Source organism: Anopheles moucheti, chromosome 3 (genome assembly GCF_943734755.1).
Source record: "Anopheles moucheti chromosome 3, idAnoMoucSN_F20_07, whole genome shotgun sequence".
In the NCBI taxonomy this organism is placed as follows: Eukaryota; Metazoa; Arthropoda; class Insecta; order Diptera; family Culicidae; genus Anopheles; species Anopheles moucheti.
Genome location: NC_069141.1, coordinates 28047676 through 28075608, shown reverse-complemented (window position 1 = coordinate 28075608; position 27933 = coordinate 28047676). Strand labels below are relative to the sequence as shown.

Here is a 27933-nt window from a genome sequence, read left to right as displayed (position 1 = left end):
ATTTCACACGAGATCGTACGGCGAACAGTGCACAGGCAACGAATCAAAACATTGCCCTTAGCACGTGGTCGCCAACCATGCGGTCGCTTAGCTGGTTTGACACAAGCAATGCTGCGTGAGTGCGTGAAAGAGAGCCGTGTGAACTGCGAGCCGCGAAACCTTACAACAGTTGCACAGAGAAAGAGAGCCAAAGTTCGTCTGAGAATCTGTTTTGGTTTGATACATGCGGAAGCATTCTCTCGACTGATGATGGCTTTCAGCAAAGAAAAAATAAATAAATTGAATTAAAAAAAACTATAATGTAATATTAAATAATTTCTAATGCTAGAACAGAATTTTAATTTAATTTTACTGAAAATGTTCGCTCCACATTTAATCTCACGCGCGGCTGTTTCTATTTGCCGGCTTTAAACAAACACAAGTTTTGCAGCAGCAGCAGCGGTAAGCGATAAGAGACGGGTGTCCGATGCAATCTGACAGTTGTAATTTATGACTTCAGAACAATCGCTTTCCGCCTCGGATCGTAACCATGCCCGGAAGCCTTTGTGTATCCCTTCGTTTGCGCTGCGGAAAACCTCTTCTTTTACATCATCAGCCAAAGAAGGATTAGCGAGAATGCGAACTCGTTCCATCGCTTCGTTTCGCAGTGGGTTTTTGTCGTGTTTGTTCTGTTTTAGTTGTTTCCTTATTCGTGTACATTTTTTTTTTTGTGTTTTTCCCCCTGGTGTGCTGCGTCGCACAGTGGATGGGATTAAATTTTATTGCCTGTATCATGGGATAAGAAGATTCATAAAAGTTGTAATAAAGCTGGATGTAGCGTGTCCTGCAGGAAGCTGAAAAAACTCGACGAGGATCGTTCATCATTCGTGTATATATTTTTTTGTATGTATCTCGCTTTGCCCATATAGATCCGTGCAGCATTTGCTACTGTTCGCGTTGGGTACAGCGAAGATTGTCCTCGGGTCAGGTCTTAGTGTATTTCTATTTCTCTGTAAGAGATGAATTTGTACAACATAGAGGAAAACAAACAAAAAAACGGCAATGGCAGGGAAACAATCCGGCAAAAGAAATGCAAATGCCGACATACAAAAAGCGAAACTAGAAACAACGGTCCGATGGGGTTTCTCTTCTTGTCTAGTTGTTAGCTCCGGTGACGATCAGATGAAGGCGTTAAATAACGACACACTGTGAGAAACGATCCTGTAACAACTGGAACGCTGTGGGCAAGCAAGCTGTACCGGGAGACGCGTTTGCGTAGAGTCGAATGTATTTACGTCTGGTGCTATACCCGGTTTACTCGCGCGCTCGACTCGAAGGCGGACAGCTGTGCTTGCACCGTTCATGTTGGTCAAGTGTAACGCCGAGCAAGAACCAAACCGAAAAAAAAGAACGCTTATTTATAAATCTTCACCTGTTTTTCAACGCCATGACGTAGTGACGCGCAGTGCATGGTGCCGCCGGTTTTTATCACAAATTACGACCAGTCCCCGGTGCGATCTGGCAGAGGATCATTCATATTTTGGTAACATTTCGTGCAGAGATGATTTGTGTTTGATGAAAGGTTTGGTAAATATTAAGCAATATCAAGCTAGACGCTACCAGTGGGTGTCATTGATGGGAACGGTCGGTGATGAGATTTGTTCTACTATCCAGATTTAGCCAGATTAACGTGTAGCACCGGGCACGAGAAAGGTTACGGGTTCGAATTAATCTTTATCCAAACCGTTGAGACGTGGCTGATTTGAATGTGCTCTCGGTGTAATATATTAATAATGATGTTGTTATTTATTGCTGCTAACCGTGTATTTTTTTTACATATAATCATAATTACTCTATAGAACAAAGTTACGATTTAATAGTGTGTCTAAAATTCTTCGCTTTAGTCAAAATTACTTTCGCGGTAGTTCTAGTGTTAAATATCGGGACTTCGATTTAATATTTATCGTGTTGGCGATCCGACTAAACTGCTGCATTCAACCGACATAAGGGTATGAAATAAACAAAAAGCAAATTAAGCAAAAAATTAAGACAATATGATTTGTATGAATTTACCCGTATGTCGTGCGGGGTTACGATACCGTAACATCTTATTTTCCAAGATAAGGCTATATTTTATTTATTTCTCCTAGACGAAAGTATGATTTATCGCACCGGTACTTCGATGCGAGTTCGAAGGTGTCCGTTATTCAAATTAGATTAAAATCCTTGCCCCCCGAAATAACATATCGGATTGTGATCACGCGTTGATACCGGTGATGAATGGGACAGATCGCTTTGGCAAAGTCAACCCAACCTTGATCCTTCCCGGTCGCACCACCACCCAGCAGCAGGGAAAGTGTGCAGAAAATTTTTCAACAACACCATATGCTGAATTGATTTATGGCGTTAGTTTATTTTATTTCGGCGCGTTTTATTGGTCTGCATCGTTCGTGGAATGGCACGCTACTCGCCGGTCTTCCGTAAGGACTTTCCAGAGAGACAAAGTTGCACGCCAGTTTGCGGTGCCTTGACACTGAAAGTCGTTTTAAGGGGAGGCCACTGGAATATGGTTCTTTCTTTATGTTTCTTTTCTCGCTTCCAATCCGTCAAATCGGTACCCCGCGGCAAGTTGCTGTTGGTTTTATATATAAATATATTTATACACACATTTTTTACGAGCAAAACTTCGTAATTGCAGTTCGCTTTGCTGCTTTTGTGCCCGACCGGCAAAAGGTAGATTCTACGCGCGCTGGTGCCATTTTTCGTCAACAAGTAGTTGTTTCGGCATTATGCATTCAGTTTTAGCGTGCCGAACAGCAGTATGGGGGAAAAAATGTCCACCCACCTTCTGGGGTGGAAAGTTCCGTTTTCGTCACCATAAAAACATAAAACCCTGCTGGGAAAGCGCGAACAATTGTTTAATTAATTCCCAACCCTGCCCAACCCGACGCCAAATGCGGCCGTTTCGAAGTAGTCAAAACAACATTAAGCAATTGCAAGAACCTGGCGAACTTTCTACCGAAAGGACATTGAAAGAAAAACACTTACCGCCGCCCGTTAACGTTTTCCTTGTGGCGGTAACGGATTTCACGCGCAAAGGGGAACGCTTAAGCAAATTTCCATTCCATTTTTCCTTTCTTTTTTCCCCCATTGCCTCTCGTGTTTTTTTGTTAACTACGTTCAACACTTCTACTACGGTTCTTCTACACTACCCGCCCACAAATGCTTCCGTTTTGTTTCTTGCCCGATTTCTTGTAACGCGGTTCGGTTTCTTCTGCGTGAAACTCGCTCACCGCTGACATAAATTATTTATTAATAAAATCCAAACACCTGTTACACGGGGGTGGTGGTTGTAAATAAAAATGGTTAAAAAGGGAAATTAAGACCACACTTCGCCGTTGGATGTCGTTGGGGTAGAGGGTGCAGTGCCAGTAGTCGACAAGGGTACGGTAAACATAAAACGAAATCGGTGGTTTACAGTAAACATGTAATTATTCTTTACAGTCGTGAGTGAATAAGTGAGGAGTGTTTCGTTGCTGAGCAAGAAATATGCGTCCAAGGAAGTGTTTGGAATGGTGTAGTTGTGTAGGTTATTTTTCATATAATTAATATAGACATTAGATTGCTATAGACTAATAACGATCACCTCAGTTAAAACTGGAATATTACAAAGTGTTTTTTGTATGAGCATTTACATATTCTCCGAGAAATGGCCTTTACCAATCGAGGTTCACGTAGAACGAGTCGGGAGGAAGTCCTCTGAACGGTTGATCGTCAATCGCTAGTTTCTGATGAACAGCTGATCTCTCCCCTTCAAATTGGACCTACTACACCCCTTCTGTACTTATAGATCATCCGGTGACATTCGAATCACAAGCGTTCTCAAAATCATGAGGATTATGATCATTAGTTATAGTGAAAAATACATCCAGGGAAAACATGTACACAATTCCATTACTCCTGATTTATTAGCAAACAACCGCTGGGGGATTTGTTTGCGTGACCAGTAAAAACGTGCTAAACCACTTCCCGGTTGGTAATAAAATTATTGCAAAAACATCAATTCGATCAATTGGGATCTGCTCATTACCAGCATTCCAAGCAATTGGGAACACATTTCCAGCTTAAAGCGGGAAAGACACGATCACTCATAAACAGAGCACGAACGAAAAATGAATTCAGTTACATCCCTTTTGCGTGTGAGAGAAATTACGATGATACGGAATGGTCAAACCTTTAGTCGACGATGGATGGATGTTGGTGTTGGTACGTGAGATGTAAAACTGTTTTGACTACCACTTGGGCCGTGCGGAAAAAGGGTATCCTTCGCCACTCGGCGTCTCACCCTTAGTTCCGTGCGGTAGAAGGCGCTCAGTTGGAATGATGCTAGTCGTGCCGTTTGGCCGAGTACGTGCAGATTGTTGAATACATCGAAACGAACATCCATTCGGTGTTCTTCAAAAGGGATAGGATTTTCAAGGATGTGTTTGGTAAACTATTTCGTGAAGGAAACACAGTGTACACTACTGGATGAAAAAAGGATGAAAAATCGTGCTTACTTCTGAAACGATCGTCAGAAATCGTACACCGTAATTGGAACCATTAGCCTCCGAGGGAATAAACAAATTTCATGTTTAATTTCATGATTACTGCTTACTGGCCTAACTCCTCCTTACGGATGTTGGTGGGACCAGGGCAGTGGAGGAGGCAGGTATTTTGATAGTTCAGTTTATGCATAATTGTGGGTGATGCTGGTTGGCGAGTGTGTTTACGTGATCGTTGGAATTCTTAATAAGACGCAGCCACCTTCTTTCCCGTACCGTTGGCCCGTACTCGCTTGACATCGAAAGAGAGCTGCCGGTATCGTATGTACTGGTTTTTTATGTGTTGCCAAACATTCGGCTTAGTGGATTTTTGAAGCCGGTGCCTGTTTTGATTCCATGAAAATTCGCTAGTATTTATGTAGCCAATGCAAGTGGAAGTAGGTAAAGTTGCGTTTTGTTTACAAAACAATAGCCATCGAAATATACACCGATGAGAGGTACTTTGGTGTGTTACTTATTGTGCATTATATTACTACGTTGGATTTTCGCTTCGAATGATAAGTAGACGGGCAATGCGATGCGAACTTCGACGCGTTACAAGGGCGTTTGTTTGGATGGATTCTTGGAAGGTGTGTCGCGGATTAGACAATTCATGGATTAGGATGAATTCATTAGCAAAATTAAGTTTCCCGAAAAGTAGAAACAGTCAACTGCTTTGTCTGCCATTTGCTGCCATTTGAAGGTTTGAAGGCACGGGACGCACGAGAACAAGTCAGGCTCTGAGATGTAAATGTAGCGAGATGATATTTGCATATTTTCTCTGCAGCTCACAAACCGAAAGATCAGTAAAGATACCAAAAATTAAAGCAGATGGTAGAAAACTTTGTACTAGTTACAAATTTCAATTCATCCATCCTTCAAGATAAACAGAGAATTAAAAAAAGTTTCAAGATTCCATTTATAGCTCGAAACAAAGAGATCAAACTCAGCTGATATTCTGAGGACTGTATAGAACGGAACAATGTTGGATAATACTTAAACTTCTCGTAACACGAGTCCGGTCTTTAATAGAACTCCCATTCCTGTTAAGAATTCCATCGGCTCTGATGGAACTTCAAAGCTGTTTAAGCAAGAATAATTGCTGTAGACTGAATTTTGTTTAAACAAAGCTCGTAAGAATTCAACCATTATGATCTGACGATCGGCAATCGATAATGGAAGTTATTTGTGATAGGAATTGTTTATCGAGCTTTGGATTGTATAAAATTTGGTAAAAGATGCGAAAATGCGGTTGAATTTAATCAATTCACTTCGTAGCGCCTATTGGTATTGACGTAAGCAATTAAATATAATATTTAATTTAAAATATGTGAAATCATGCCTCTAGTCCTATTGGACATCTTGGACATGGTTAGCAAACAATAACCACTGACAAGGTTTTATCTAGCTTGATAATAATATATTTGGAGTAGTACGAATTTCGTCACTTTTAGGAAAGGTATTAATAAGCTTTAGACAAACGTGCTTGAAAATATGATAATCTTTTTTATTTTATTAATGCTTGAAAGAACACTTTCTTCACGCATTGAACGCAGAGCAATAAATTTGCTAGTTGACTTTGATTCTCCCGAGCAAAGTGGTTCGCCCAGAGTGGCCACTCGTGCCACTAGTCGCTTTAATTTACCTTTCTTACCTTATCTACCGCTGCCGGTCACAAGGATCTGCTTTGTGATGGGTTTGTGATTTGCATGAAAACCGAAGGCCCCAAGGCTGTCATATTTAAATCTCCCAACGCCCCAAACGCTGTAGAACACATGTGTGTTTAAAATTCATATTTCACCCGTCCCATTGTCCTGCTTGGTGCGTTTGTCAGGGAACTCACCATTGTCATTTGTCAAAACGGTACGGTGAACAATTCGTTCCTCTTCCGTACGGTTCGATGGGTCGTATGCAGATTGGTTCTGGTTGTGCACGGGACAATTCTTGTGTATTTGCATGTCGTATGTTGGGGCGCTTGGGTTGGGGCTGGCACGGGAGTGCACTGTACCTCGCAAGCTGCTTGAACTGCGTTCACATAATTGGCATATCGTGTGCTGCATAAACAGCTTACAGTACACTGCACGGAATGCACAATTCCGTGGTGCTTATGCGGGTAATCGATTCAAGTTGAACTGCTACCCGTAGGATGCTCGCTGAATGTCTTTTAAGATTAGAGAGGCTAAGGCCAATAGGTAAGGGTGGTGGAAAAAATGCCGGTTAGAAGAAGAAGGTGTTTAATACTAGTCATATAGCGTGAGAGAAAATGAGGAATTACTACACCCATAAGAACCAGCCATTCACATTAAACTTTTATCAGTTTTCGGAACTGTTCTCTATTACACCGCGCCAGCATTATAAACAGCCAACCGGTAAGCGTCGATGGCACTCGATGGAGACGCCCAGTCGCGCATAACCTAGCGACGTTAAGCTATGCTTGCTGTCTGCCGCTTTCAAGCGACCGGCTAACATAGCATTTTGGCACGATTGTCACCTGCGTTACCGTGGGACCATCATGATTAAGTGCTACCGGTAGCTCGGCGTTCACCAGCCACCCAGCCTGCTTGGTGGTGCTTGAACAGGGAAAAATCAAGCATTCCATTTGACGATGGAGTTTCGCCGGTTGGTTAGCGAAGGGAGACACGAACACGGACACGGTTATGATAAGAAAATGGCACTTTCGTCATAAAACGATGCATAATTGATTGAAGGGAGCAAATTTACATTTCGACAACCGTACCGCGAAAGGAACCGAGCCCAGATGAGAAGGACGAAAGCACACCGAACCGGAAAGTGGGGAACAAAAAAAATCATACTTACAGCATTTTCTCACGTATGGGTGCAGCGTTGTTTTTCCTTTTGCTTCCTTTCCCTAGAATCGTATCAAATTGTTCACCTCACCAGTGCCAGCGTCAGCCTCTACGAGGTGATAAAATGTTTTATTAATACGATTTTAATTACAGCGAGCGGGGCTTGCCTTCGAAAATCGGTGGCACGCGTGGGACGAGCTGGCGAGGAGAAAGCGAAAGTGTGTTACTTGTGAACAGGAAGTGAACAGGAAAGCCCCATTAAGATTACATCAAATGACGAATTATTGATGTCGGTGGCGTCCGACCGTCCGACGGTCTGTTTGTGTGGGCGCTAAACATGGGCGTTTTATGCGTTTGCCATTGTTTTGCAGGTAACGATCCTTCGCGATCATGTCGTGTGGGTGTCGGGCACGATTACCGTCCGCCTTCGGAGTGGGAAGCTAAAAGGGGAGGGCAAGTGTGTCTCGTGATTAATTTGATACCAGGAGACAAATTGGCACGAAGCGCCCGGGAGTACGTTGTTGCGTTAACTGCTGTTTAATAGTTTGACAGCGAAATGAGCGAGGCAGCGTAACTAACCGCTTCAAAAGCGATATCCCGTGCGTGTGTTGCGTATCTGTCGTTGCCATATAAGTTAATTAGCGGTATGATCATGCGGGGTTCAAGTTCGTCACACCGGTTGTGTGCATACAAAACAGCACCGAAGAAGATGATTTAATTTGATAAATGAACGTAGTCTGCCGAGTTTCGGTCGGTTTGCTTGAAAGGAAATCACACAATCGACTTATGAGCTCCGTGTCAATTTGCCAAATTGCTGGTTCATTTCTAATTTTCTCCAATGGACATTACTTCCTCCAACTCACCGTTATGCACGAACCTTAAGGTGGTAAATATTTAGGCAAAGCTGTCCGCTTAGAGGATCATAATGTAACCCTTGTTAATGAGATTTCAAGCGGAAAAACAAGAAAGAAGGATGAAAAAAATCAACAAAAAACCAACACGCAGCCAGATCGTTTCGGGGTTGAACTGTTTATGGAGCATCCAATTAATCTATTCTGACACGTTCCATTTGTCTACGAATGCTGGGCGAGTTCGTGCGAGCGTTTCGGTTTTATCCTATCCGATTTTATGCCCGATTTGAAGAAGAAAAAAGTGAAAACATTCCATTTTCTGCTCATTTATTGCCGTTTGAAATACGAACATCTGTGTGCAAACACGCGATCATCCATCCGTTACGAGTTTCTTTCATACCGCCTAAACTGAACCTAACTTAGTGAGGAAATGAGCTTTACAAGTACGAGAATGTTTACCCGATTCTGTATGAATATCAAATTTCGTTTGATGGCCGGTGAAAACAAGCCGGGGGGGCAAGTTTTCGTACCAAAATTACCGATCACTTTGAAGGCGGAAGAATGCTCATAATTTCTTCCTTTATGCGATGTTTGGAATACCGCACTGCGGGCCCAGTAAGACCTTTTTTGGGTAAACATAAGATAAGACTTTGGATTGCGTGGAGTAACGGATTCAGACTAGTATAGTGAATTGAATTTCAGTAGCATTAAAAATGGTATGTAGATTGAAGATTGTGCGGCCACCGACCATTTACAATGATTTCTTTGTATACAATGACCTTTCACAATCTGTGTATTTTTAAATTTCATACCAAATCATACCATAAGTTAGAAAGCGTAAGCTTTCTGTCTGAATCTGTCAAATATTGACTCGAAATTAAATAATAAATTTAAAATAAATAATCGCTTAATTATAAATAAAAAAGGAATAAATGTTAAATAAGTAATAAATAAAAAAAACTAAATAAATAAATGATAAATAATAAATAAATAATAACAAAATAATAAATAAATAATCGACAGAATGACTTACGGGATCATCCTCGCGGAACCCCAATTAGAGAAAAATTGACTATAGTCGAAAAAAAAAAAAGAAAAATCGTCTAACAAGTCAACTTTAAATTTAAATCATTTGCGACAAATTTTAAGCCTGGTTTTTAATAACATTCTAAAATTTGATTCAATAATCATATTTTTATTGTTTTCATAAAACATGTTTGTTTACATTTTGGGCGTACGGGAAACATGGCCTAACGTGGTTCAGACCAGCAAGCAAATTAAAGCATTTTTATTTTGACATTTGTTGAGCAGCTGACCGAGTCTTTCATTAGGTAAACAATCTAATCCTTTTTTCCTAGGCTAAACTTGGTTTGCCATTGGTATAGGGGAGCTGTAAGCGGATAAGTCTGGAAACGTCATAACGCATACAAAAAAACTATGATTATGAGTATGATTCCGGCCAATATTTAACAGACAAAATTGAGAGCCAAATCTCTACAAATTGACCATAGTTTACCAACCATTTGATAAACGTTTCTTTACTAATAGAATAAATGTTTTAAAATTTGCGATTTCCACGTGATTCTGTCCATTAAGATGGCTTAAATTAAATGAAGTTTTGGGATTTATCGTTTCAAGATCCTTGAAGCTCTATAAGTCTTCACTTTATAGTTTTGAATAATGTCTTCAGACCTCTTAAAAATTACCATCCTCGTTGCAACATTGGTAAAGTTCTGGTTTGTAATAGATTTTCTGCTGCATGCATTGTCATTTTTCACATCTTCATAGAATACTTCTTTAATGGACTACACTGAAATACGCCCTTTATTAACTGCATTTTCTTCTTCATTTCGTTCTTCTTTCACCTGAATAGTTTCGAAAAATTACACCCTTTAATGCTTGCTCGATTGAATTTGGACATTCAAACTGTGAACACATGGTTTAATTTATGTTCTGCTTCTTTTCCGCTTTTTCACACTGGCGATGGGTGAAAATATCCTGTATGTTCGGATTTCCTGGAAGAAATTTCCACATGCAGTGCAGGAGGGGTGGGTTTTTGGTTGCTTTGTGTCAGCGAATTTTACCAGTGAAGAACACAGTTTTATTTTACAGCACGTGCTATGTTGTGGTGTAAAATAAATAACTTTATCGTGCAGGTCCACTCACTCCACGTCTTATTTTTGGCCCCATCGGAAACGATCGGGAGTTTCGTCCGTGTTACGGTCGTATCGTAAACAACGCCAACAAATTTCCCAAACGTGTTCCGCTCGGGTCGCTGGGGGTTTCTCCAATGGTGATACTAAAAGCGGCCGCAAAAAATGATTGCCCGTTCACGTGCACGGCTATAGCAGCTTCGATTGGAATTTCTGTTAGCAGTTCAGCATTGTGCGCCCAATGTTTCTAATGTTTCACTATTTCGATGACCAAATGATACTGGAACTGTGTGTGTTTTTTTGTTGTTGTGGTTGGAATTCGATTCGTGCACCTCCAGTTGCGTTCGGTGGAAGGGAAACAGAGTAGAAAAATTGAAACTGTTCCACCTCTCTCACTTTCGCTTCGCTTTTATTGCGTATTTTAGCCGCCGTTTTTCCTTTTCCGCTCGGAGCGTTTTCTCCGGCCACGTTTAGGGGCGATCGCTAGACGACGTCTGGTCGGTCAATATTTGACGAAGCCCAGTTTGATGACTGCTAATTATTTTCCGTTGCCTTTGGTACCACTGTCGGGCGGGTTTATGGTTTGAGTCAAGGACGAGAACGAGGAAAAAACAGCCTTTGGATGGAGATTGGGTGTCTTGATGGTTTGTTTGCTGCCCGAAACACACAGATCGTTAAGTCGCTGGAAATGAAAGACATACACACGATAAAGTTGGCTGCTTAGCCCCGAACACGGCTTCTTGTGTACGGGGGAGAGGGGTGGTTGGACAGCCTTTGCCGTCGCGTCTACTACATGCTGCCGGTTTGGTATGTTTACTTTTATGGTCGAAAGATTTAGCAGGAATGTTACTTGGAGCGATGTTAATGAGAAAAAGTGTCATGTTCATGCCTACTCGTCGTCTGCTACCGCTCGTGTCAATGCTGGGCAATGTAATGTGTGCGAGTGCTTTTTTTACTGAAAGAAGTTTTCCCAGTAACTGAGGTTTTCCCAAAGCTTTCGTGCGATAATGTTTATGTGCCACTTCTGGGAATGGAATTGCAAGACAGTTTTTACTGCGTATGCTTTCAGCACGTTTTGCTCTTATTAGACAGACAGAGAGGGAGAGAGAGATTTTTGTCAAGGTGTTCCATCAACTTTGCAACAATATCTGTGCTGATTGGTACAAGAAGCAAATTACCTTTTGCGAAGCGATTTGCCTACATGTAGGCGCTAATGAGGATGCAACCATTTAACGATCCATTGCAGTTAGTACTTTCCGATATTATTAAACATTCTCAAAATCATGTCGCTTTACTCGTGCCGTTAATCGACCGGTTAGACTGCAGAAAATTTGTTATCCACCTTTCGTGCACTCCCAACGAGCAAAGTTCCCTTTAAGGGAATGAACCAAAGCAAACGAACTTTTCATACGCGCAAACCAACAACAAAACACGCAAAACCATTGCGAGCTACACAGCGGCCCTTGCGGGCCCGAACCAATCTCTCCAATTAAAGGGATAATTAATTTGTTTCGGCATATCTGCGCTTCTGCCACTTGTGAACCGTGAGTGGTTGAAGTTGAAGCGAAGAACCTCCGGCGAAGGTACCGGATTCAATTAAGCGCTTTTACTTTGGCGTCGAAGCGATACTTCTTCTGCTCCCTGCGCCCTTTGCTTGCCATTGCGACGGCATCAAACGTCGCCTACCGGTGCTCCAGCGTACCCGCCCAGCTGCTCCATAATGGCTCATAATCATGGTTAACGTTACCCGCAAGCTGAGCTCGTATGCCTATGACACGTTAACGCCACGTGTGGCATAGGTGGAGCACAGTGTTGAGCGCCGTGCCTTTCGGATGGAACGGATGCCCGATGCCGAAAAGGCTTGTTGCTGTAACGGTGGTGAAATTTCATAAATTTTAAATTCCTTCCGGCGCCCTTTTGGGGGCCCTGAATGCGTCACGTGAATGAGAAGGTGGTTGGGATTTTACATGCTTACACGGTCGAATGGCTAAACGGGGCTTAAAATGGGTGTGACGCTGGTGGAAGAGTTGTTTTTTCTTCAATTTTGTCCATTATTATTCATGTACTGAAAACTTGTCCTTGTGCAAACTTTAGGACTTGTGTACGGATGCTGCAGTAAACTGTCCTGAGAGTGTTGGACGTGATGGAGTTATGCAGAACGACTGACAGAATACATGCGGTTCGGACCATTCGGCAGATCTGTACCGTACCGTGTCCATTCGGAAGCATAAGTTGCTTGCTCCTGGCAGGTTTTAAAACGCTAAAAGAAAATGGCAAACATTCAAAAGCAACAAACTTTTTTAGGGGGGAGGGGGGTACGGTAAATGCCGCATCCATTATTTCCTTGCATAGTTAATTGGAATTTGGATGGTTGGTCATAAAAACGGCAACATGCTTTACGACCAATGCATCGCAGCAGTGGTTCGCACGAGGTGGTAATTTCTGGTATATTTTGGCAAGTTTTTTGTTTCCATTCTTAACTGAACAAAAGCTTCTAAAAAGCTTGGGGATTTTATGGGCTTTGTTCGACCGTAAAAGACCTTATCTTTAATGCATTGTGCTTTCAGATGTAAAGCGGGTTTCGGAAGGCAATCTGACATATTTTGATCTGGCTGGACGTTTGATTGACGGCAGAATGTGAACAACGGTTTTCCACTGGAATGGCAATTGATGAAAAAGCGAAATATGCATTTGTGAGATAACTTGCTGCGGCAATAAACTCTGCCCGACACGCTGCTATGTGTCATGCGATGTATACGACATTGCCCCATGTCAGCCGACTGATGTTGGTGTCCATTTCTAACAATTAGCTTTTGATACCCTCGGGCCCGTGGGGAGGGGGGGGGGGGGGAAGCCCTCCAATGGCGAACAATTCCGAAATCCTTTCACCATGGAGATAATTGAATCAATTAGCCGCACATCTAGCCTTTCATCGGCCCGACTGCAAGCGGCTTTAGCGCGTGAAGATATTTTCTTCCCGCCGGATCCTCGTCGCGTCCGGACACACGACCCCCGGATCGTGTAGCAGCATTCGACGTTGGGCAGTTTACGTGTGGTGATGGCAGGAAAAGTTCATCCATCAGCATCTTCTACGAACGAGACTCGCTTTTGGTGGTGAGAGCGCAACACAGAACGCTGCTCGTTCGTGCGTGTAGGGGTTATGTGCCGATTGAAGAGTGGCACGATAAAATCAATCAATTGGCAATAAATGGCACCAGTGCGGAGGTGGTACTGTGGCCCTGTGCACTTGCCTGGCAGCAGAAGCGAATGTGAGCACACATTGTGGCAGCTGGAGCGTGATCGAATCTTTGGGTTAATTAACAATTTTTGCCTCCCATTGCCACTTGGCACCGCGAAAAGCCGGGGGTTTTCTGCTCCTCGTCCGACTGAGCTCTGGGTCCTGGGAATCGGTGTTTTGCGATAAATTGAATGATATCTTCTCATTCTGCTTGTCGCACACAGAATCGTTTGCTTTATTTGCATCATAAATGTGATTGATGTGTGCTCGCCGGAAGTAATGCTGCGTTGCAGATTATCCGATCCGTTTTTTGTTTTGTTTAATGTTCGGTTGGAAAATTATATACATTCACCACCAACTGGCGAGTGGAATATATGCAGGAAGTGGGCGCTTACGTGTTTGAAGTTAAAAAAAACGAACCGAACATATTGATAGGTGAAATGTATTGTAAAAGAATTGGTTAATGAGCTGTTCCGTTGGTTTGAAGTACGATTTGATTGAGTGGATTAAAAAATTACATCCATGCTGTGGAGCCCGGCTCTCTGTGCCTTCCCGAGCTCGTTAGCTCGTTATGAATGTTTAACATGGTGCAGAGAAAAAGGAAATGATCCTTCCAAACCAGACATACTTTTGATGAAAAAGGGTCCATTAGCTAGTGTTCGAAGAAAGGCTGAAAGGATAAGCTGCTGGTAACCACTAGAATGAGCTTGCAAAAGTTTGTCCTGTTTGCCGTTCAATAAACAACATCGGAATAGTGGTTGGGAGTGTCAGAATGGAGATCAGGGTGGAGCCATGTCAGACACAGCGAGGGAAGACATATCAGATAATCCGTTGATTAGGAAGGTGATCCGTTCGCTTATGGAGGCTTTCCATCCCCCGGTAGACCATTGAAACAGGACAAAACCTATTGTGATTATCATTCCGTCCTCCAAACTGTACCATAACAAACTAATCCGATTGGTGATAATGGAAACAACGAAATAAAAAAAAACATAACACCGGAGTTCGCATTGTTGCTATCGTCACCATTTGCGTGAGGATTTAGTTCTGGACGGCCTTTTTCTAGCGTAACTTAGTTAGCGCTGTGTAAGCAATAACAAGCTTACACTTCTGTCTAAAATGTAAAGTATGCAAAACAGCTGAGATATGAGATACATTCTCCACGGCGTTTGAAGAGCAGCTTCCGACAAGAATTTGCCGCATAAAATTACCGTGCGCTTTCGCTTGTAATGAATTTGTCAAATGGAATTTCAAATGAGTTTCTTAAGCGGAAGATAACCGCTGGCCTTGACAGTAGCTAAGCAAAAAAAAAAGGAACCAAAGGTTAGCTCCCTAGGTAGCTTCTCCGCGTCCGGACAATGCACACGACACGCTTCTCTCATGGTAATTGTTTGCAAAGAAGCAACAAACATCTTCCACAGCCACCGCTTGTTGCCCGGTTCCGGTCGCTCCCGGTATCCTGCTTTAACTGCTACACCCCCTGAAGTACGGCGAGCAATCGCCAACAACTAACTACTCCGTCGAAATATTTGCCGTGGAATGTTGCGCATCAAAACCTCGCGAAGCTGACAGTGATGCTGCTGAGGCGCAGACAGACAGGCAGGCAGCCAGGCAGGCTCGCCTCAGCGTTGGCAATTACTTTCCGGGCTCGGTTCTGTGTCTGTTTATTTTAAACAAGTTTTCAAACAACGGTCGCTTCCCTTCTTCGGGTGCCACCGGGGGGGGGGGGGGGTTTTGGGGTCCGGCCCCAAGCCAGAATGTTTGTAAAGTTCCAGGTCCATAGCAACACACGAACCGGGGGTCGTGCTGGAGGCATGAATGCGTCCTTCGTGCTCTTAATTCATCCGATCTGGCTATTCTTCGCTTCCCATTTGTCATCTAATGCGGGTAAATGGTTTTTGTCATTTTTGTTTGTTTGTTGCTTAAAATAAATACTGGTCAATTGTTTTTCCACGGGATTTTTCTTTTTTGGCCAGAGAACTTGACGCTTGTAATATCAATCTTCTATCCATTGCCATTTATTAATCTTTGTTCACCTGTTCAACGCAATGAAGAGTAGGTGGGAGAAAGATAATGATCGCCCTCAGTTCATGTTTGATGCATAATGATGATTGATCGCTGACAATTGAGCATGAACTTTCTGGTAAGATAGCGAAGCTACCCAGGATTTATGATTCGGCTGAAATCGCAAAAGTCGGAAACCAATTTTCCTCAATTTTCCCAAAAAGACGAACGGTTTTGAGTAATGACAAGCGATTGATTCAATCGTGTTACGCTTCTATGTTCCTACCTTGTAATCAATTGTTCTCATTCGCCAATAAACTAGTTGCTTGATCATGTGTACGTTCGGTACTGGGTACGAAAAAGTATTCCTGTTTGCTCTCTTCTCGCCCAATCATTAATCCTCATAAATTGCATTAAATTACTTTGGCACTCACTTTGGCTGGCATAGAAAATGGGCTAGTGTAGCGTAGAAAATCGATCACAACCGGAAAGCCTCACAATGCCTGCGCACCCAATAGATGAAGCAGTGCATGTGGAAGGATTGTAGTTTCCGATTACGCAGATATTCGGCTGCTACAAGTTCTGGGAAACACTCCAAAGGAGCTCGCTCTCACAGGCAGCAAAAATTCCATTTATCAGTCCAGTTAGCACACAGGCATAGAATTTTGTTAGTCGAGGAGAGGTTATTAATTTATCTTCCCAGCAAACATCTGCCTCCCTGCATGAAGGTACTGCCGGGCACAATTACTTTCAAATCAGTTACGAAGCATTTGTAGGGGAATTATTTTTATTTATCGTTCGGTGGGTGGTTAGGTTAGAGTGTACGGAGGGAAGCGATCGGGATACAGGACGTAAGGACGTGACTGCAGGCATTGTTCTACCGGCAGCTCATTTTGCGTCAGGGCAGTAACAGCTAGTGGCCAAATATCTCTGCTCGTTCAAAGGAATGCATCGATGTACGAGCAATGGAGCGACGCTACACCCACAAAGTGTAAACGCCCTACAGAGTATCCTACGCCATAGGTCATGCTTTCGTTGCGGACAGGGTGTGAGTGTTTCCATGCCAAGTTAAATGAAGGCCTTGCTTCCCTGTTTTGCTAGAAAAGCAATATCTTATCGTGAGCCGGCAAGAATACTTTGGTTTATGGATGGCATTATTGCATAGCTTCAGGTTCGACGTAGGCTATTGTTTACCGGCACTGGGGTTAGACAAGGAATACCATTTACCAGTGTGATATCGGTAAAAGCTGGTTTGCCTTTTTTTTTTTTGCACTGAAAAGTTGCTCCGATGGATTACTTGCAGCCTGCAGGTCGGTATTGTAAACTTGGGTTTAATGTACGGAAATTACGTCACAGTCAATGGGACAATGTAGTGTGGCTGGAGCGAGAATGATATTGCATTTTAAGGAAATACCTTTTGGACTTACGGAGAAAAACGATTGTTTTCAGGCGTTCTGGTGTAAATTTGGCATGCACTTCAATTTTATCGCTCAATTAATTAAGATTTTATTTACTACGTTTGCATTTGATGTGAAATTCCGATATCAGGGTCTGGTTTGTAACGCCTGAAAGTATGCAAACTCTGCAGAATGAGAAGCGCATGATATACATACCTTCAGGCGCTTGTAAAAGCTCTGTACTGTGCAAAGTATGGAGGAGGGACGTTGAGTGAAAAAAACATAATTTTTTGGGCTTATAATCTTCTTGTTTATTTATTTATAACCTTAATAACTTCGCATTAATTATTTTATTTATTTGTCGATAAAAATGAAGAACAAAAGACAGTAAATATTTTTTCAACCATCGCTCTCTGCTTTTAATATTACTTCAAATCGCTTTGTACAATGAATCAACGGGCTGAAATACGGTTGATGCCGTGAGATTTACGATTTACCTGTTACTGGGAGAATTGCATTGTTCGCTGCATGCAACATCACTCAAATGTTTAATAGAATCTATCGACGCTTCTGCCTTTAAACGGAAATGGCGCTTTAGCACCATGGGATATATTTGTCTCCAGCCCGTGTTCAACCCATGGCAGACCCATACACGACGCATTGCCTCTGTTGTGCGGTATCACAACAATTTTCCACCCGCCGAGCATACCGAAAGCTTTAGCACCCCTGGTACCGTCCCGGGGATCGTAAATCAACATGTGTGCATTTTTACAACCTTCTCAATCGTAAAAGGAAAGCTCACAGATACGCCACGGGGCAGTGCTGCAGTTCGAGGAGTTCCGATCAAATAAGAAACAACTATGTATAACACAATCACTCCGGAATGTGGAGGGTGGGCGAACAGTGAATGAAAACGTTGCACCTGGGAATACATTGAAATACAGCGTATCGTGGGTCCGTTTTTTTGCTGGATTATTTGTGGCGCATCAGGTGAATTCGTTTCGCTTCCAGGACATTGTATGTTTGTGTGGTTTAGGAGACTGCTGTGAGGATTTTTTTATCAATGTTTGTGGCGATATCTAACTGCGGAAGTGGTCCAGCAACTGTGTATCTTCTGCTTTTCCCGAATTCGGTTGCCATTTTGCTGGGGTTTGTGGCCGTTTTGTTGGACAGCTACAAACAAATAGCTAGTTAGGTGACCGAATGACTTTTGATCTGGGAGAAACTTTTTCCACGGAATCGAATACCATTGATGATATTAAATGTAGCAGTTTGTTGATATAGGTTGTTTAAATATATTTTGTTGTCCTTTAATTCCTAGTTAGTTTCATGTAACTCACCCTGTCCAAATATAACCTCAAATGATGACTCATGATAGCTCTTGCCTTATCTTCATACATACTCACAAAAGGGTTGTTATTGGTCACGTCCAAATGCGCGGAACCATAAGTGTAACCTTTTTCCTGCTCGTGCATAATGTATCGAGCTAAAAATGTGGGCATCAATCAGTGGCTTTGCGCGTCGCGTTAATGTTGTTCCGATGGTTGGCTGGAACTTTATCTAATCCCTCGCACCGGAAGCCAACATAATCACCAGCGCGAGGTTGTGTCGCCCTTTTGGGGGGTGCGGGAATGTGGGAATTCTTAGCCATCTATTACCGCCCAAGAAGCTGCCGATTGCGACGGGAAGCACCCAGCACCCAAAACACTCCGATCCGGCAGTGGTTTCATCGAGGTCGTGTCGATACCCGTCTCTTGCGCGCCCTGCTGGTCATTTCCTGCAGCCGGAAGTCGTCCGGAATATGGTTGCCGTACCGGATGGATACGGTTTTTCGGATCCACGCAACGGCAAATGAACCGTGGTTGAGGAGTTCTCGAAGTTTTGCTAGGATCAGTGAGGGATCGATAACACCAAGGAGAAGTCCTGATGTGTCGTGCATTGTTACGTTGTGAAAGCGGTGATTCATGCATTGAAAGCGAAGGGAAAGCATTTCTAATTTGAATGGCTGGTTTATTTATATTTATGTATATGTTTATAATGGCTTTCTCCTATAGAAATTCGTATCGATCATTATCATAACATTAGCCTTTTTTTTCTATGCTTTTTCTACATGAAGGTGTTAATCAATTTTTCGTTTGTAAGATTGAATTGATACCGGACAATCGGGTTAGTTTTCGTTTCAACACACTTGCGCTATTTCCATCTCTGTGCACATTAAGATAATCGATTCCCAAACAATCGAAGGGCATTAAGGAGCTTCAGCTGCTTCGACTCGATGACCCGGCTGATGCTCGTGTTCTGCATGCAAATGGTCAAATCAGAATCCGCCAGTGGAAATGGAATGCCACTAGCGCCTGCACAGAGCACCTAATTGGATTGGCCTCTGCATCGCAAGTTCGGGGCAAAAGGTTAAAATGTGAGGTTATTGCGAAAAGCTTTTAGTCGTAATTTTTGCAGTAAAGTGTGCGCCCAACCTTGGCGAGCAGTGTGCCAAACCTTTTTTTTTCTATATATGCGGGAGAAAGTGAGTCGGAATGAGAGAGAAAAAGCAGCTGCAGATGGTAAAAGCTCCGCGTGACATAAATTTCCAACACTGCTCACCAAATCGAACGCGCAACCAAACCATTTGCCCTCGCTGCTGCCGGATAAAGGATGGAATTTCACTGACACGTTTGTTTTTTTTTTCTCTTCTTCCATTTCTCCCTTCTGCGTCTTCTATTTTCAGGACTCGTGCAACGGTACACCGGTGACGCTGCGGGTCGATGTCAAGGGCTTTTTTCTGTACTGGGTGGATCAGAACCACGAGATGGACATGCTGGACATTGCCACCATTCGCGACGTTCGGACCGGACAGTACGCCAAGAAGCCGAGGGTAAGTTCGATCAAGCGTGCGTCTATTTATGGGACGCTGGTCCCCACCAAAGGGAAACCCCGATTGACCCTTTGCTGAGCACCCTACAGGGGGGTGGGGATTGTCGGTAGATTATTTTTACTTTGCGGCTTGGTGAGATTGATTGGCGGAAACAGCGTTTAGGTACGGTTTGGCTTTTACTTCCATTAGCTGCTTGCAGTATGCTTTTATCTAACGAGCTGTTCCGGAATTGTGAGGATAAATTAAGATTGTGAAACTATTTCTTGCTTTCTTATAGAGTTTATGACGCATTTAGTCAATGTTTTGATTTATAGTTATATAAACACTTTTCGAATAGAAAAATTTTATAAACTGGAATAAAACAAAAACCATTAAACAATCAAGAATCGGCAATGTAGAAGGAATGCTACATACGATTTAAAGCTTCCATAGTCATGGCTAAAGTTTATCAACAATTGAAAGTTCACTAGCGTTGATATGTTCTTCACACCCTGTTGTGATTAATCGTCGTTGTAAATAGTAATGAATAATTTATTTCTAATTAGCACATCGTAATTGATTTATTGCACACATAAATATATCGCCCATAGCACTGGACGCAATTAAATCACTACGCGTGTTGAATGAAATTGACATTTGTAATCCAAATTATGAACATAAACCAGAGGAGCAAAGTACAAGAAGTACATTACAAAAAAGGCAAGAAATGTTAAAAATTTTCTTGTTAAAATGGCGATAAATTTCAATACCGAATTGATCTATGGAATGGTTCCCATGCGGAAGGGATATTCTTTTGCTCATTCGAGAGTAGGTAATAATTTATAGAAAATGATAAATTTCAATGAAGTTTATGCCGTTGAAGTGGTATTTTCCATCGTACTGGTGATGGTAATTTTTGTTCACACGATCGCCATAAATTTCACTCGCCCGAAATCAACGGTATCGGAAGCGGCGAACGTAACCTTTTGGGAAAATGGAAAACACCTTCAAGCCGGGGCATGGAAACAAAAGGGTACCTTTGGTCTAAAGGGTAGCACCATCGCGAAAAGTCGCTGAAATAAGTTGAGACGGAAATGGAAACTAATTAACTGAATCAAATTTCGTCGTCTGTGACATTTTTCGTCCCAAAAGGGGAGTAAAGTAACGGCATGGCGACGGTCTGGAATTTAACTTCTGGCTGGAGGAACGCGAACGACGGACAGAAGCGTTCGGGTGTGTGTCCGTTTTTTTTGCGCCTTACTTCACTCCACTTTACAACGCTTCACTGCGCTGCTTAATAGGTCTCGGGAGTGTAATACGGCTGTGGGGCCAGCCACTCATTTTTCGGTAGGATGGTTGGCCTAAATAGGCACGAATTAATTATGCGATCATTCATCGCTTATCCCGTCATCATGCTAGATTGCTCCAGGAGAGCGTGCTCCTGCTGGGATTGGTGTTACCTTTTTGATGTGAGCCGTTTTTGTTTTTCGTTGTCTTATTTTACAAACACTCTCATTTGCCACGGAATGTCCTTCATTACCAGCCCCCCTGCCTCGGGTTTTTGTAGTGTCCTGTGGACACTGTGGGCCACATCATCGCCGTGCTCCAATCCAATTAAATTTAACTACCGTACTTTATATTCCATTTTTACAACCGCACCTTTTGCTTAGGATGTTCGCGCTGTTGATGAACATTTGTGAAAGTATTGTTTGTTGCCCGGTCCTTATCTTGCCCGGGCCCGGACGGATGTCCCGGACGGTGAACGTTGTCCGGACAGCCCTCGCGTTGCTGGGCGCTCGCGATCAAACAACGGCAGCAGGGAGGGTAGGGGTCGGCAATAATCTTGACGGACCCGAGAGAAAATGGATGGAAAAATGCCAAATGGAAAGCTCATCCCTTCTCGCACAATTTTCAAACCCCCACCCCCTCCCCTCAGCCTCCTGGGGGAGATAGGATAATTTTTCATTTTTTATCTCCCCACTTTCTCTCCCGGTTCGCACGCAAACGCATCTCCGCCAGCTAAACGATGCAAACGTCGTTGTCAATGTGGTGGAAAAACCCCTTTGCTGTTGATTGTAATGGAGATGAAAATTCGTTGGCGATCTCTCGTAGGGATGGTTCACATTGGCCCGTACCACCCATTGGTCATGCCGGACAACACCTAGGGTGAGATTTTCCCTGCATGAGATCCTCTTACCGATGGATAAAAAGTAATATCATAGTGGAGATGTCTCCCCTTTTGGTCCGGCCACAACAAATGTTCCATTACGACCTTCCTGCGTGTGTGTGTGTGTGTCCCACAAGAATGGACGATCGTAAAAAGTTACGTGTTTAGAGCCGGTTTTGTTCGTTCGCCGAAGTTAGTGTATGCGTCGAAAATCCTTTCATTTGTGTCGTATTTTCGCTCCCATAATCCGGGCGGTATTCTTCTCGCCAAGCTTTGATTAGCTTAAAAGATAGGCCCCGGTGTTGTGGTGCCCCAGATAAGATACTGTGTGTGTGTGAGGAAACAGTGCCGCAATGGTTGTTGCTGCTCTTCGTCCAGCTTTCGTATCAGATTGTTTTTTTTTTTGTTTTGGTCGCTTTTCCGCCTCTCCCGCATTGCTCCGCAGCTATTAGTGATGATGTGGAGGATTATGCAAAAGGATAAGGTTGTGGTGAGTTTGCGTTAAGGGGGCTTAAGGTATTCCGGCGTTAGTTTATGCACGGACGGGTGCACCTCCGGGTCCACGGGTGGGTAAAGTGTTGGAAGGAAGGTTAAATTATTTCATGTGCTTTTACGTCCCAATTTGACTCGAGATCTCGGGTCTATTGTGAGCTTTGGTTTATTGGGATGTGCTTATAACCCTTTCTGAAGAACTCAGCGATGGGCTGTGCATGCGTTGCGACACGAGAGGAAGTATAAAGATGTCCATTTTTATCACCTCTTTAATCTAATGTAACCCGCTACTTATTAAGTCTGGTGGATTTAAAGAGTATGGACACTAGAAGGAGACGATGTTGGATAATTTATCATAATTTTACTTGTTTGTTTACCAGGAGCAATATATCGAATAGAGCAATATGTTTTGCTTATTTTAGTTCGTTATGAAAAATTAATTTAATTAAGTTAATTTTCTATAATATTAATATTAATTTTAAATTTTATTAATTTTCCTCCTAAACTCCTATTAAAACTTCCATGAAAAGGATGTGCTTTAATAGAAAAATTCTAATCAATATCTATTAGAAGAACGAGGAAAAAAGAGTTTCTAATGATATTTTAATGAGAAAAAGGCACAAATTAATCATGCTCATTGAATTAATCATGCTTTATTGATTGAATAACTTTTGAATTGAACGTGAGTTGGGAGAAAAAATACACGTTGACACAAACCATTGTTTCCTCACGTTGATTTATGACACTCGAGGCGTAAATCGTCCATGCTGCAAAATAGGACAACACACGGAAGCAACACAGAAATGCTTCGTAAATCATCAACGCACGTAAACAGCGAGCGCTGCGAAAGAGTTCCTTGCGAGACCGGGCGCGAAGAAGACCCTCCTTACCGTGCAGGGATGTGTTTTTTGTTGTGCCACCCCTCAGCAGCAGCACCATCGTGTACCGACGATGTTTCGATTTTGGGCAAGCCCTTCAAGCGAAGTACCACAGTGTTAGGCATAAATTTCCGAAGCAGCACATTCGCTAGCGGCGCTTTGCCGTACGGGCGCGATGAAAAGAGTGTAGAAATTTTCCATTCTTTTGTGTGCAAATTGATTTCCTTTCTGGTTGGCGTTCGTGCTGTTGTTGATCTTCTTCACCGTTTGGTGTCCCTTTCCTTCCCTCTCTCTTTCTCTCTGTGCGAAAAAACGGAAACATCCCGAGATAAGATGTGCCTGCAGCACACTTTCCATTTTCATATATTCAATTTATTTTCCTCCCAATTTCCCATATGAAGCACTGTTTGCCCGTCACCTGGAGGGATGTTTTTTTGCCACGAGCATGGCTGCCATACAAAGCGAATAACTTATTGAGGCGCTTGTTCATCATGTTCTTTTGCGCGATCGCGTTTGGGATGTCAGCGAGCGTAGCTGCCTCGTTTACTGTATCATGTTTCATTTACTGCCAAATAGCGCCCGGAGGTCAAAACGGCGGGACATTAGGGAGCGTGTGCGCTACTGAAGATTTAGATGTTCTGCTGCGAACCGAATCCACCAGCCATCCAACGTGGCATCCCTCGTGCGTCCATACGTTTGAGGCAAGTGAGCAAAGGCACGAAACCATCTAACTTCCCACCACCTCACGAAAGGTAGCACCTCGGGATCGGATGGCGTAACAAGAGCCCGTTCTTCAGCATGGCACTGGCAATGCTGTGGAGCGGGTAATGTAACGTGAGATCTACCTTCCAAGCGAAAATGATCGATCAAAAACACCAACCTTCGGTTTTGGTGACGGCGAGCAATGAAGACGTTACCTCTACCGTAGAGCGCAAACGAGTTGGGTTGTTGATGCGATTGTCAATATTTCCCGCCGCTCTGCGAGACGACCAGCCGATGTTCTGGATGTCTTCATACAGCCTTCGATTCTTTGAAGAATATCAAAAACACCGAAGGGGAGGACAAAAAAACACGCTCACCTAAAACACAAAATACAGATAACTCATGCGCTCGGCCCCCTGTGACATGGGGGCACCTGTGGAAAGATTTCACCGCTGCATGCATGCGTACATGTATTGAGTTTATGTTTGCTTTATTGAGTTGCTTAAATCAAGTTACCGATATAATATTGAGCAGTATTTGCCTGCGCAAGCGAACGGGTGTGACGTTGGGAGGGGGGGGGGGGGGGGGGGATCTTCCTTTACGGCGCTGTGACGGTGTGTGACGTCTTTGCTTCGGGTAGCCGTGTTTGTTGACTCGTCGCACCGAACTTCTTGCCAGGGCAGCATCGAATATTTGCTTTTGCGAAAGGCTTGGGAAACCAACCAATCGGTCCCTTTTTTTTTGTTGGCTGGCTGGTGTGTGTGTGTGTGTGGGTTGTGTACGTGTGGCTTGTTGCCGTAATGAAGCAGTTCCAAGCGCTGATGAAGCACTTTTACCTCGATTGCATTTCGGGCGAAAGTTTGTTACTTGTTTGAGGTCCCAAAGTGTTTGCGTTTGCTTCGTCCTGGTGCGATGTAAATGAAATTGTGGAAACTATATTTGAGCGGAGTTCGCTGGACCGTTTTCGGATAGCTCCAGAATGGTAGGGAATTGATACAGTTGGTGCTTTGAAGAATCGTTACAGCATAGCTATACTTCTAGGAATATTATTTAACATCGGAATGCTTTCAGCCGAACGTCAAACCCAATTCCACATTGCCATACAGTTCCGAAGTAACAGCTCCAGTTTCGTGGGAATGAAAAGGGAAAAGCAATAACTTGCTCGGATATCGAATGACTCCATCAAACTGTCAGGTCCAATACGTTCGAAAGATAATTCGGCATCGAGTTGTTTGATCGCGTGATTGGCTTGAAATTGAAAATTATGTTACGACTACATCCGACATGTCATGACATGCCGGGGATGATATTAATCCTGCTGTGTAATTTCAAAAGCCACAAATAAAATTTTGACTGTACACACGATGCATCTATTGTGAGGCCCACAATATTGCAACCGATCTGTGTCATCCATATCCGTCATTTCAGTGAAAATGATTGGCTGAAGGTTGCGTGTCCCACATACGTACTGTCAAACTCTCTATTGTGCAACAATGATAAATATTAATTTTCTTTCACCTTTACGCTCTCTATCTCCCTCGCTTCCCTCTAGGATATGAAGCTGCGACAAATCGTGACCATGGGTTCGCAGGATACGCTCGAGGAGAAAACGGTCACCGTGTGCTACGGGGCCGACTTTGTGAACGTCAACTTTATCAACTTTTGCTGTACGCGCAAGGAAATTGCTCGGGTAAGTAATGCGGACAAATTCGTATCGGCCTGCGGCTGTGGCTACTTGGCGCGCGAAAATCCATTTCCGTGTATTGAAATCAATTTCCTTCTGCCTTTTGCCTAAAACGTTCGGCTTGGCTGGATGAATTGAAACCCGAGCGCGCGATTAAGGATGCGCAACGGACACGTGACACACGCAGGGAAAAAGATGGGTTTCCCACGTAGCCGATCTCGGTGTTAAGTGGGCGTAAAGTGTGTAGCTTAAAAATAATGGAAACAGTGAAAGGCAACTCGATTGGCAATCGACTTCAAGAAGCCACGCTCGAAGTCGATTGAAATGCAAGAAAATTCGTAAAACGCCTTTTCCGCAGTTTCAAGAAAAAAGCTTTCAACAGTAAGTAGATCGTTTTTTTTTGCTGCCCGGCGTTGAGGAAATAAAACAAACGTAGAATTCCTCCAGATGATGATGAGCACGGTGATGATGGGTTTTTTCCCTAAATTTGTTTTTCTTTTCTTTTCCCTAACCGCCACCATCTGCACCGGGTGCAAACGGAAACACAGCGGGACAAAAGTTCGAATTAAACTGCTTACATTCGTAAAGGGGATTCAATATTCATGAAAGTTTTCATTTGTTGCACACACACACATACTGGTGCTTGAACGAAGGGATCTTTCCATTTTTCTTATCGTTGTTTGTCGCCGACCTTTCCGAGCATATGCCAGGAATACCTTAGACCGGTTTGCTCGCGCTCGACGCGCCAATAGTGGCGATACCGCGCAAAACGGAAGCGGAAGTTCGTTCTACTTCTGCTGAGAAAATGAAAATGAACAGCAAATCCCATCCCATCCACCAACCCGGCAACCCATAATGTGGGGACAAAATTGATTCTGTAGCGGTTCTCCTGTTCTCGGTGCTGCCCGCGGGGCAACAGCGTGGCTAGGACCATCGGTGTATCGTTCGAGATGTCACTCCGAAGTGCCTTTCCTTGGGCACAGGAAGTAGTCGAGTGTTGGGACGAGCAACATCGTAAAGGGCAGCCACGGGGCTCATTTTGTTTCATCGGGCGCATGGGACGTGTTCGTTTGCTGTCGGGGGTGTTTGTTACGCGATCGACGCTCTTGTTCGCTGGCATCGACGACGCTTCTTCGAGTGGTAACGAATAACGAATTTAAATGGAAATGTTTTCCTTGGGGTTCCTTATGCTTGGGGTAATGTTCAATGGCACATTTCGATAAACGTTTATAATTCTGTGGATCGAATGAAAAGTTTGCACCTTTCATGAGCACACAACTTGTACGATCGGGAAACATTCTTAGGTGTTCTTGTGAAAATGCAAATGGAGAATTACTGTCCATCGTAGAAAGAGACACCTTTAACCTGTAGCTCTTTTGTGGAGCATGAAGTAGATCCTTAATGTATGGATTGGTATTGGTAGAATGTAGACTTGTTAGTAATGCTGGATATGACAGACACATTCAGCCTCTATGTATATAGACGGTTAAACAAAATTAAAGATAAATAAAATTTTTAACAAATAGATAAAATAAAACAAATAACAAATAGCGAAAACAAGACAAACAAACAAATAAAATAATAATTTAAAATTTAAAAAAATAATAACTTGACCAGTGCCATTCTATGGACCTACAACCATCGCAGAACTACCATCTCCTATATGCTGATGATGCAAAAAAAAATCCGTGCTATTCGCTTTCCTGCCGATCATGTCTTTTTATAGGAATCGCTCGAGTTGTTTAATTCCTGATGAAAACGTAATGGTTTGGCTCTCTATCCTCAAAAGGGCAGCATACTAACGTTCAGCCGATCGCGAGCTCCAGCGATTACTGAACAAAATTAGCGACCATGCTCTCGATCGCTTGCAGTGCGTTAAGTAGCTCGGAGTCCTGTTGGACTCTAGGCTATCCTTTAAGGATCATCTTGAACACGTTGTCGCCAGGGACAATCGGCTTGTCGGTCTAATTATCAATCTTACCCGTGAACTCCGTGATCCTCTCTGTGCTAAGATACTGTACTGTACTCTTACTCGGTCACTCGGCCACTAGCACGTCTTGAATCCATCCAGCGAAAGATGACTCGCTTTGATATGCGCTCTTGGAATCATCACCTGGATTATAGCACGAAATGTTTGTTGCTCGGAC

At 43.2% G+C, this 27933-nt stretch overlaps 1 protein-coding gene across 1 annotated transcript in view; it reads left to right on the top strand.

Annotated features, from left to right (window-relative positions):
* Positions 1-27933, top strand: part of LOC128305570 (1-phosphatidylinositol 4,5-bisphosphate phosphodiesterase classes I and II) — a 69276-nt gene that overhangs the window by 8517 nt on the left and 32826 nt on the right. The window contains exons 2-3 of the mRNA XM_053043078.1: positions 19738-19884; positions 25655-25792. Coding sequence (XP_052899038.1) covers positions 19738-19884; positions 25655-25792 — 285 coding nt within the window. The remainder of the gene's footprint in view (positions 1-19737; positions 19885-25654; positions 25793-27933) is intronic.